The sequence below is a fragment of the Physella acuta genome, unplaced genomic scaffold (genome assembly GCF_028476545.2).
Source record: "Physella acuta isolate Inbredline_101_S28 unplaced genomic scaffold, ASM2847654v3 ptg001153l, whole genome shotgun sequence".
NCBI lineage: Eukaryota > Metazoa > Mollusca > Gastropoda > Physidae > Physella > Physella acuta.
In genome coordinates, this window is record NW_026732670.1 from 5900 (window position 1) to 19094 (window position 13195).

The 13195-nt window shown below is 37.7% G+C and overlaps 1 protein-coding gene across 1 annotated transcript in view; it reads left to right on the forward strand.

Moving 5' to 3' along the window:
• The first annotated feature begins 1645 nt into the window (after positions 1-1645).
• The window catches only part of LOC131956476 (putative cuticle collagen 91), a 55141-nt gene continuing 43591 nt past the window's right edge, over positions 1646-13195 (forward strand). The window contains exon 1 of the mRNA XM_059320937.1: positions 1646-1694. Coding sequence (XP_059176920.1) covers positions 1646-1694 — 49 coding nt within the window. The remainder of the gene's footprint in view (positions 1695-13195) is intronic.

Sequence of the window (13195 nt, forward strand, 5' to 3'; positions counted from 1 at the left end):
CCAGCAAAGTGGGGAACTTGGCATTTGGCATTAAGTCAGACTTCGGTCACAGAGAAACTAATCGGATTCCCTGCTTTTTCCTAGGCATTGACTAGTATGCGAAGCGTGAAAACCAAGGAATTGTAGGATTTTTTAAATTATTAATGTCACAGAGAAGGGCTTGAACATCACCAAAAAAACATCACTTAAATAGAACTATTTGAACATCACGTAAAGAACATAACTTAAATAGAACTACTCAAACATCACATAAAGAAGATCACTTAAATAGAACTACTTCAACAACACAAATATCAGCTTGCCGATCAATCGCATCAAGAAAAATCTAACACGGAGAATGAACTTACTTTCCCCTTTAAATGTCCTGTAACACATGAATTGGCTGGTGGTGAATGTCGAACCACGAAACAACGGAATTGGTAATGAGAATATTCTTTACTCTGGCTCAAAAATGCACAAGCCTTGAAAAAATAAACTTTCATTTTTCTCTCCCCTTTTACACAGTTTAAAGGAACAAATTAGAGCGTCATTATCACTTAATTATGATGACTATTTTTTTAACGACCAAATAAGGCGGCTTGTATTACGTACGGCTATACTTGATCGTAACAGTTATATTACTACATAATCTTGATAATAACAGGTACGTTACGACAAAATCTTGATTGTAAGTTATGTTACGACAAAATCTTGATTGTAAGTTATGTTACGACAAAATCTTGATTGTAAATTATGTTACGACAAAATCTTGATTGTAACAGTCGTATTACGACATAATCTTGATTGTAATAGGATGATGTGGTACCCAGTGTGGCAAGTGGGATAGTGTCGCACCTAAGGTGGCTCCAGTGTTTCTTCCAGACTTTTTTCTCCGGGGGGGCTTTTGAAATCTTCGGGGGGGCGGTAAACTTTCTTCGGGGGGGCGGACACTGTTAAAAGTATATATTTTCTATATAAATTATATAAATTTCATTTCGTTCGGGGGGGCGGTAAAAAATTTTCGGGGGGGGCTTCGCCCCCCCGAAGAGATGCCTGGAAGAAACTCTGGGTGGCTCTATCTTGGGAGGATGGTGTCGCGTTTAACCACCACACCACATCTTTTTCTCTGACACGATCTAGTCATACTTTATCATCTTTTCCATTTTTTTTATTATAGACCCTTACTTTAAAGGGAGTCAAAATTTCTTTATTAATTCGCTTTAACAATAAACGATAATGTTCGTTTACCATCTGTTCCCTAACTTCCATTTTCCTATTATGATGCTGATAATCTTTTTTTAAATAACACTTAAAATTTTTATTCTCCTTTCTTATATTAATTAATAACAAGAAAATCTAAACTGTTTATAAATAATGTAAAATGATGCTAATTTTAAAAATTAAAGAAATCCAAGTGATAAAATGTGTTGTACTAAATGTTGATCAACTTATAATTACTTTTTTAAGATTAGTCGTTCGCAAATAAATAAGAATTAATCAACGTTTAATACCAAACGGTCAATTATGTATAAGACATTTTTTAATCTCCCTTCCACGAATAACATTTAACAAGGGAGATTAAACTGAAACATAGACGTCTTGAAGCAGATATAATTTCACCAATTAAATATTGACGCTGGCGTCGTTGGCCGATGGTGTGACAAAGATGTTAAACACCGATAGTGCACTGGTGCTTCTAAAGATGAAAGAGCTGGGTAATTGGGAAATCCTTTTTAAATCATAATCTTATCTAGAGGGGTCATTAGCTTTAGTGGCTGGCATCGCTGAATAGCGGGATTTGAAACTAGTAAAAAGATGTCAGGTGTAAACAAGTTGTACATATCCTTCACATCTTAACTTCAACTTGTATTAATTATTATTATCATTTTTCAATAATGTTTAAAATGGGTCCCCGCCCCACCCCTAATGATTTAGCTTTGTGTAATTTGAATTCACTAATGTAAGAATTTCGATTTCGCTTTAAAACTTTGAGTGCAATATCTAGTTTTCTGAATATTGTTTTATTTAACGGAAATGCAATTAAATTAAGATGCTTTTATATAGATGCAAGAGTGGATTCTAGTGTTTCGATACGCGTCGCATGCAGTACGGGTCGCATGCAGCATATGAAATGGATCAATGCTAGCAGACTGACGGACAAACAGATGGACAGACGGACAGACATATGGACAGACGGACAGACACATAGACGGTCAGACACATAGACGGACAGACAGACGGCAGGATGAACAGACATACAGGCAAACATAAAGACACATAGACAGACGCATAGAAAAATAAACAGACACACAAACAGACAGATACACTGACGGACTTACAGGTTAGGCGAACGGACGGACGGACGGACATATGGACGGACGGATAGACGGACGGATAGTTGTACGAACAGATGGTCGGACGGACGGACCGACCGACAAACAGACAGACAGACGAAGAAGGTGACAGCAAGTTCCCTATTAGCACCAGATCTCGACCCCTGCCGCGGCGTGACTTAACACCGAGTGCACGCGCAGATGTCAATCAACTCCGCGCCCTCGAGGCGGGGGAAAAATCGTGTCAAGACACTCGACTGTCAAGCTTGCAGTACAAACTACACGATAAAGTAAGATCAGTCAAGCTTGCAGTACAAACTACACGATAAAGTAAGATCAGCCCTGCCCCCTTAGAAAATCGACTCGTTGGTTTATTTTTAGCCTAAAGGTGAATTCACGCATTCAATAACAGAAATACAAAAGCAATTTTCTAATTTTTTTTTAACTTCAATAATTTTCTATTTTGCATTCAAATCGATCTAGCAAAATTCAATATATTTTACAATCGCGGCAATAAACTTAAAAAAAAAAACATTGTTGAAATCAGCGATAGAAGTGGAAACACGCCCTAGTATTTTAAAAGAAATAATCGTAAAATTAAATATTCTGAAATGTCAACGTCCGTATTACCAGAAACACGGAACAGCAATTCCCCCCCCCCCCACCGCCTTCTACCTTCTACCATCCACCCCCTACCCCTCACCTCCAACCCTCACACCCCCCTCTCCGGTCTGTTGAAGGTTTTAAAAATTCATATCTAATACTCGCCAATGGAGAACTAAATAACGGGCGTATTGTGTATGCCTCCCTCCCTCCCCCTCCCTCATTAGTGCGTCCCTCGCTCACCCTGCTTGCCTTGAGCCATCTTCTGCTGTCCAAGGTTCCAGAAAGGTGACCACCGAGTAGGATCCAGGCCCTTAAAGTAATTTCTTTCCAGAATAGGGAGCCGAAGTTCGGCCCTCTGAACCCCATTTTACGTTTGGCTCGCATTTCTATTTTTGATGTCGGGTAACTAAGTAAATTGCGAAATGAACATCTAATCAACTTATAAACTTCCAAAAATACTCCAGGCATTTCAACAATAGATTTAGCTACATAGTGTTACGTTAAGTAGAAGAACGTTTACTTGCTTTAAGATAGTTATCATTGCATTACTATTACATAAATAATTTATGTGTTATGAAACCATATGAAGGTCTACATATTGATTCGTCTTTCGATAGATTTACACTACACACTAAATAGTTGGTTAAAAACAACAGCAGATTAGCGCATACAACAAGATATAACCATCTTTCTTGCAATCTGTAACGTGTAAGAAAAAACGGAAGCCATATTACGGCGCGTAATTCTTAAAGTTAAAAATATCCGTCTGCTCCCAACCACGTGAGTGCATCCAGGCATGTGAGCTCACACAAGTCACGGTCACCTGACCTTCCTTCTCCACCCCCACCCTCCCCGCCTTAAAACTATAACAAAATAATCTTTAGAACAACTCACTACATTAGAGACGCTAAACGTCCCATTAATAATGGAGCTGAGGGTGCGACATGCTAAGAACCTGCTGACGCGTGGTATCTAATTTCTTAACGACATCACCCAGTGGCCATCTTCCGGCCGTGACGGACAGGCTGACCTCTAGGCGCTGGTTCGATGTCTTCTGTTGTTCCTCTTCACTCACCCTAACAGAATCATTTCGCCCAGTTACTTCTTGCGGCGAGGCGATGTGGTATTTATACATTTTATATTAGCTTATTGTCTTATAACAGGAAGAGATCACGGAAATATATATATATATATATATATATATATATATATATATATATATATATATATATATATATATATATATATATATATATATATATATATATGTATGTATATAACTATATATATATATTTATATATATATATAGAGAGAGAGAGGGAGATATGATGGAATTTATATAAAGTTTAAACTTAATACAATGTACACCAATTTAGTGCCAAAATATGTTCGTTATGTTTTTAAAAATATGTTATGCATCTTTTAAATATTTAAATCCATTATAAAGCTGCCAAAAAAACCTGTTCGCTAACCGATAAAATCATCAACAGTGGAAGGAAACATTCAATAAGCTGAGGTCGATTCCGCTCAAGTGGCGTTTAGTTTTTTTAGATACAATTTTAATTAGATAATTTTTAATTACAGGGTCCATACTCTAGTAGCACTGATGCTTTGATTGATTTTTGCCTTGTTCAATTGGCTGAATGTTTTAACGTTGGATGGTAATGTCTTTACTAGTTGTTTCGCTTGACTGAATAGTCCTCTCTTTTAAATGTCATTTCTTGGTGTTAACATTTCAGAAAGAAACCGGGGGTTTATTCCTATTAAAACTAGTTTAATATGCTAAGCTTGGAAACGCCTTTTAATTAAAGTGGTACTTATAAGGACCGTCAGTAGATAAAGGGTTAATGGAAACATGAAAAGAAATTTCGAGATTTATTCTTTATATTCAAGGAGGACAACTCAAAAACGTAACGTTCAGTTGATTTAGATAGTACACTACACGTGTGTTAAGTGGACAAATGAGTTACCTAACCTGCCGTACGGGCGGTTACGCTAAAGGGACACAACTTTAATGATTTGTACGCAAATTTAATGACGTCACTACGAGTTTATCCTCTCCACATATACATTATGTAGACTTGCTTTAAACCCTTTCGAATGTATGCTATAGTAGTTGTATATCCGAGAATGATTTAATGTAGTTTTAGCCCTATTTCTAATAAAATGATGACATTTAAAATCCTAAATTACAATGACTAAAATATCTTTTTAAAAAAAAAAAACATTCCCCAGCCCCAGAAAAATAATTCGATCCTTACACACTGCTCGGGGCTTCCGAGTGTGGTGCGACGCATATGTGCCGAAGTTTAATTGGGATTTCCCGAACACTTAAAATATCACGGTTAACGATTCGCTCCCCTTTTCATTGGGCTGAAAGGGACAGAATTGTGAAAGACAGCCTATTATTTTGGTCTCTTTTTTTAACGTTAACATTTTTTTCTGCAGATTTTTTTTCTTTTTTTTCTGAAAAGCGTAAGATGTTTTTAACTACTAATTCTCATTTACAACAGAATTCTTTTTTATAGTCTTGAATGGAAATTTAAAGGAAATAAACTGATGACAAAGTATTTTAACAGTGAGCACTTTGCAATGGACGCTATTTATAGATTTGATTAAAGGAGATCTGTAGAGGTGGTTTCCTGTTACGTTAAAGATAATCGAAGGCGTATCTTCATCAGATTAATGTTTTTAATGCTCTTTTGGAATGATGGCCGTCTAATTTTATGGCCGTCTAGAACGACACCCAATTAACACGCTGGCCGTCTAATTCTAACGTATGATATTCCTATCCTCTAAGTACAAGAGAACCTTAATTAGTTTGGCCGTCTGATAAATAAGGTCGCTAGAACTATCGTCTAATGTTTTTGGCCCTATATGGTTCAACCGTCAGTGCAAATCTCTAATGTTAAATTATAGCCGTCTAAAATACGGCCGCTAGTATCATCATCTGCATCTTGTGGCCGTCTAAAATAAAACCGCCAGTTCAAACCAGTAGAATTGTGGCCGTCTAAAGTATAAGACAGTCAGTGCAAACCTCTAATATTGTGGCCGTCTAAACTAAGACACTCCGATCTTTGATATTTTTAATTCGACGTATCACTACACGGGAATCAAAAAACAAATTAATTTTATTTAGTCAAATAATTAAAATGTTATCGATACAACACGACTACAACAGACGAAGAAATCGATTCCACTCGCTGTATTATGTTCAAACGATTTTATACGCCAGCTTTCGTTAAAGAGGTTATATATCACCGGTGAAAATTCTTATAGTTCTCAATCATAATGAATGTTAATCGGGGGGGGGGGGGGAGGCGTGAGAGGGGGGGGGGGTGATTGTGGGTTTTGTTGTATCTGGAATCCATATCTTTATAATTATCTTTATATAGTTAGCGTTATATAATTAGCAGTATACAAAGCGTTATATAGTTAGCGTTATATATTTAGCCTGATGTAATGGAATGTGATGGCGGATGGTGTTTTGTGTTACTTAAGGTGTTTTTGAGTTCTGGTTGTGGTAATGTTGGGATCTGTTTTGGTGGTGTTTAAGTTTGCTATTGGTGGTGGGGTGTTTGTGTGGTTTAGTCACATAATGTTGAGCCATATAATGTGTCGCCTGCTATAAAAAAGTTGCCCAAAAAGCGGAAATCTGGTGCTAGCTCATCAGTCAATATAAGACTTCCGGAGACTCTGAGTTTGAGGTAATGAAGTTTGTTGTGACTCTGTGTTTCCGGTAACTCTGTACTTCCGGTGACTCTGAGATTCCCCCCCCCCCCCCATCCCCCACACACTCCCTACCTGAACTTAGCCGCAAATATCGAGGTTAATTATTCATATGTCACTTGCATTTATAGACTAAATAATACATTAAGTGTTAGGTTATCGTTGGTCCGATATAATTTATTGACCACCAGGGGTCGCCACTGTGTGTGGGAGTTCATGCATTAAATGTGACAACAAAACAAGCGCCGGTAGTTCTGATTGGTTGATTTGTGACACGTGATGGATTTGAGAGTGGGCGGTTAGGACTGGTCAGAGATACACGGCACGGTGTCTGTGTGTGATGGTACACGTTTGTGTGGGTGTTGTGTGTGGGTATGAGAGGGTGTGTAGGTTGGTGTGTGTATGTGAGTGAGGGTGAGTGTTTGAGTGTGTTATGTGTGTATGTAAGAGTGTGCGTATGTGAAATGTGTGTGAATATGTAGGTGAGCGTGTGTATGTGGGTGTGGTGATTTTACTTGATGGTGTGTCTGTGTGTATGTGAGAGTGCTTTAAAGGTGTGCAAGCGGTGACTTATGGTGACAACTCACAAAGCAGAGGAATATCGTCTTCGTCCCGTTAAGGAACGATAACTAGCTTCTTTTTCTAAATATTTAAACTCTAGAGTTGCGGCTCTTTAGAAAAATCGGACAATCGGTTATCTCAAAATGACAACAAAATCAGAACCTGAGAGTAGTATATTAGGTCCCTTTTGGTTAGTATGGGTGAGGGGGATGCGGATGCGGATGCGGATGCGGAACAAAGGCTATATAGGAAAATACTCCCTGCCTGGGTGAGCCGCAGGAACAATGACATATAGCAAAATACTCACCCACCAGGGTGAGGTGGGTGATCCGCAGGAACAACGGGATATAGTAAAATACTCCCTGGGTGATGCGGAGGTACACCGACATATAGTAAAATACTCACCCACCTGGGTGAGGGTGGGTGAGCCGCAGGAACAATGACATATAGTAAAATACTCACCCACCTGGGTGAAGGTGGGTGAGGGTGGGTGAGCCGCAGGAACAATGAGATATAGTAAAATACTCACCCACCCTAGGGTGGGTGATGCGGATGCGGAGTAGGTCAGTAGGTCACCTTTTGGTGACCTTGTGACGTAATTAGTAACATTATGACGTAATCATTGACCTAGTTACGTAATCATTGACCTAGTTACGTAATTTTAACGAGTTTTTTAATTAGTTTAATGAGTTTTTAAAATTTTAATTAATTTTTTTGACCTAGTTACGTAATTTTAATGTGTTTTTTAATTAGTTTGAATTTAATTTTTAAATTTTTAATTAATTTTATTAACGAGTTACGTAATTTAATGCGTTTTTTAATGAGTTTGAATTTAATTAATTTGATTTTAATTAATTTTTATTATCGAGTTACGTAATTTAATTACTTTGATTGTATTTTTATTTTGTTTAATTTGTTTGTTTACTTGTTGTTTAATTTAATTACTTTGTTTATATTGTGTAATTTTTTATTGAGTAGTTACGTAATTTGATTATTTGTTTACTTTTTAATTATTTTTATTGACGAGTTACGTAATTGGATTTTATTTATTTTTTATTTTGTTTATTTTTAATTTTATTTTATAATTAGTTTGAATTCAATTTAATTTTATTTTATAATTAGTTAAATTATTATTAACTAGTTACGTAATTTGATTTTAATTACTTTTGTTTATTTATTTATTTGATATATTTCTTTTCTTTGTTGTTTAATTTGTTGGTTTGTTTATTTGCTTGTATATATGTTTTAAATAAAAGACTAACACTAGCGTGGACTTTGTATAGGGACCATTCAGCAACACAACGAACGTTACAAACATAGAACATCCATTAAAGATAACGATCAGCCACAGCTGTTACGTATCGACCCGCCCGCGAAGTTTTCTCACCGCTGCCCGTTTTAATGGGAATGTATTGATCGCAGCCGCTGGCCCATCACAGCATGATGTCCCACCTAATTAAATTTTTTTGTTATGCTTCACCGAGTTACCCCCGCTCGGTTGACGGGTTATGGTAATTAACGACATACATTAAGTAGCTTTCCGCGAAGCACTTAGGTCATTATGCAACAGCTGTTGTGCGACAGCTGGTGCTGTAATTAGGCCGTTCAACCGGACAAATGACCGCGAAAATTGTGTTCTAATCACTTCAACTTCGGACTTCAAATCAAGCGTCACCGCGACTTATCCAGCCTGCGACCTCTGTTGACTCCTGAGACTAAACCCACGCCAGCTTTACCAACCATCACATCCACCTAACCCTATACGGACCACATCTTTTGTGCGTGTTTATTCTATTAAAGGTAAGGTTAATATTACTTTTTGTTTTAAGGGAGCTAACCCCATTAAAATACCCTTTAAATAAATAAGTATCTAAATAAGTATTCATATGTATTCCTTTTAGTGTACAACCGACCCTACGAGACAGACTAACCATCGACCGAACCTATTGAGCTACCTACCCATCCCCGAGGCACCCACTGAACCAAACGTTCCAGCTACATCCAACTACACCATTTCGGATCTCCACACACAGCTAACTTCACGTTCAGCTTACGCGTTCAAATCCATAGGTACGTTCATTTTTAATTTTGTTTTAAGTATGATTTTTGTTTCATGCATTTTATTTTATGTATTTATTTTTATTCTACAGCCAGTGACCTACCCAGTCATCCAACTACTAGACACTTCGTCAATAATGCAAACCGCCCAGTCTACCACCCATCCAGCCATGAGCCGTAACAAGTGTGACATATGCAACCGTGTGTTCACCCGCAAAGACGGTTTGACAAGACATCACGACTCTGTTCACCGCCGACAAGGACATCTCTGTACAACATGCGGGAATCTATTTACACGACTTGACAATTTAACAAGACATTGTAAAACAACACACACCAACCAAACATCACCGACCGACACCCCATCAGCAACCGATAGACAAACTCCACAACCACTATACGTGACCGACAGACAAACCATGCAACCCCTAGCAGCGATCCAAACAACTCGTACCATGACCAACACTATTCCATTAAAGCGACATACGATGTATGACGACATAGCAAACAACAAACGCGTAAAGACTAACAACGACAGTAACGTTAATTCACACACCACTATTTTTCCTGTAGACGACCTACCCATGATACGTTATACATGTGACATATGTGAGCATGCATTCACCTGCAAACATGGTTTGAAACGACATCACGATACGGCACACAGACGACGAAGACATACATGTAGAGAATGTTTGCAAGAATTTACAAGAAAATATAATTTAACGAACCACTATAAAATACCACACACCATCAAAACATCACCAGACGACACATCAGCGACCGACACGAATATCCCATAGGATGACTTCTCACAGACATCTCCTTACACCCAACACAGAAACTCACTTTCTTACTTTTATATTAAAAGACAAGTAGACACAATGTGACATCTCCCCTAGACTGTAGACCGATGGGGTTGTTTTTATTCAATAAAAATTTATTATATATGGTCTTTTGTGATTTTTTTAATGTGTTATTGTTTTGTTACTTGTCCCTGAAAGTTATGTAACTCGGTATCCTGTATAAGAGGTATGACTGGAATCAAAATCACGGGAGAGAACGTGACGTACATCGCGATATTTGAAAACAGGGCGATGTTTAACCTCAACCAAAAAAGACAATGAACCTAGAAGGAAGACGAATATATATCTTAGTCTTGCACCAGATTACCTTCCCATGTTCACTTTAGTATTACAGTTTTCATCAAACTTCTTTTTGACTTGAACTTCGTTAATTTTTAAGAAAGTTTACTTATACATAATACATTACGTCTAAGGACAATTTTTTATTTTTACCACTCAATGTATTTTCTTTTTCTATATCTTACATTGTCATCTTAATTTTTGATCACCTTAGTAAAAATTTGCTTAAGATTATAAACTTCAAGTTTTAAAAAACAACAACGTTATAGTACGTCGTGTCAAATGACACACCGTTTAAAATGTCTACATTTAAAGTTCACCAAAATAATGACGTAAAAACTAAATATGATATGACGTTAGCATACATATCATTCAATCTAATCACTCTAAAGTACAAATCAATAATTTTTATTGATTAAGGGGCTGGGTGAGTTATTTTTATCACTATTCGCCCTTCCCCTTCCCTTTGTCCGCAACCCCGTTCCCCTTCTCCCATCCAACCTTGCGTCATCACACTAACCTCAATACCAACCGTTAGATAAACAGACCGTACTACTACTACTACCCGCACTATACCTATTCCATTTAAGAGACAAAGGCTGTATGACAATCCTACAGACAAATATTTATTCAACTAATATCACAACCCCCTAGAAACCACTCCAACAGACTGGGATACATAACTTGTAGACACCACTCCTCGTTGAATATCTCTTGCACCCTACCTACATCGACAATTTTGTTCGCCGCCCTCGCCCCCGTCCCTAGTATGAACTCGGTTACCAACAATTTCAAAACATGCATGTTCCGAGTTCAAAACCAACCTTCACCGACACTACTATGAACTCGGCCCCTAACACTTCCAAAACATGCCTGTACTAACTTTGAAACCACCATCGGTGAAAACTTCACCGACCTTAGTATGGACTCTACACCTACCGATTCCAAAACATGCATGTTCCGAGTTCAAAACCAACCTTCACCGACACTAGTATGAACTCGGCTACCAACAATTCCAAAACATGCATGTTCCGAGTTCAAAACCAACCTTCACCGACACTAGTATGAACTCGGCTACCAACAATTCCCAAACATGCATGTAACAACTTTCCAACCTGCCTCAGTGCTAACAAAATTCCCCGACCCTAGTATGAACTCGACTGCCATCAATTCCTAAACATCCATGTACCAACTTTGTAACCTACCTCGGTGAAAACTTCACCGACCTTAGTTTAACTCTACCTAACAATTCCAATGATGCATATACGAACTTTGTAACCTGCCTCGGTGAAAACACCCCCGTCCCTAGTCTGAACTCGGTTACCAACAATTTCAAAACATGCATGCTCCGAGTTCAAAACCAACCTTCACCGACACTAGTATGAACTCGGCTACCAACAATTCCTAAACATGCATGTACCAACTTTGCAACCTGCCTCGGTGTTAACAAAAACTCCCCTGACCCTAGTATGAACTCGGTTACCAACAATTTCAAAACATACATGTTCCGAGATCAAAACCAACCTTCACCGACACTAGTATGAACTCGGCTACCATCAATTCCTAAACATGCATGTGCCAACTTTGCAACCTGCCTCAGTGTTAGCAAAACTCCCCGACCCTAGTATGGACTCTACACCTACCGATTCCAAAACATGAATGTTCCGAGTTCAAAACAAACCTCGGTGAAAACTTCACCAACCTTAGTTTAACTCTCCCTAACAATTCCAAAACATGCATGGTCTAGATTCGAACCCTGCCTCGGTGAAAACGTCACCGACTCGTGTATAAAATCTGTCCCAACCAACTCCAAACCTTCCCTGGGCACCCGAATAAAAATAACTCACCCAGCCCCTTAATCAATAAAAATTATTGATTTGTACTTTAGAGTGATTAGGTTGAATGATATGTATGCTAACGTCATATCATATTTAGATTTTACGTCATTATTTTGGTGAACTTTAAATGTAGACATTTTAAACGGTGTGTCATTTGACACGACGTACTATAACGTTGTTGTTTTTTAAAACTTGAAGTTTATAATCTTAAGCAAATTTTTACTAAGGTGATCAAAAATTAAGATGACAATGTAAGATATAGAAAAAGAAAATACATTGAGTGGTAAAAATAAAAAATTGTCCTTAGACGTAATGTATTATGTATAAGTAAACTTTCTTAAAAATTAACGAAGTTCAAGTCAAAAAGAAGTTTGATGAAAACTGTAATACTAAAGTGAACATGGGAAGGTAATCTGGTGCAAGACTAAGATATATATTCGTCTTCCTTCTAGGTTCATTGTCTTTTTTGGTTGAGGTTAAACATCGCCCTGTTTTCAAATATCGCGATGTACGTCACGTTCTCTCCCGTGATTTTGATTCCAGTCATACCTCTTATACAGGATACCGAGTTACATAACTTTCAGGGACAAGTAACAAAACAATAACACATTAAAAAAATCACAAAAGACCATATATAATAAATTTTTATTGAATAAAAACAACCCCATCGGTCTACAGTCTAGGGGAGATGTCACATTGTGTCTACTTGTCTTTTAATATAAAAGTAAGAAAGTGAGTTTCTGTGTTGGGTGTAAGGAGATGTCTGTGAGAAGTCATCCTATGGGATATTCGTGTCGGTCGCTGATGTGTCGTCTGGTGATGTTTTGATGGTGTGTGGTATTTTATAGTGGTTCGTTAAATTATATTTTCTTGTAAATTCTTGCAAACATTCTCTACATGTATGTCTTCGTCGTCTGTGTGCCGTATCGTGATGTCGTTTCAAAC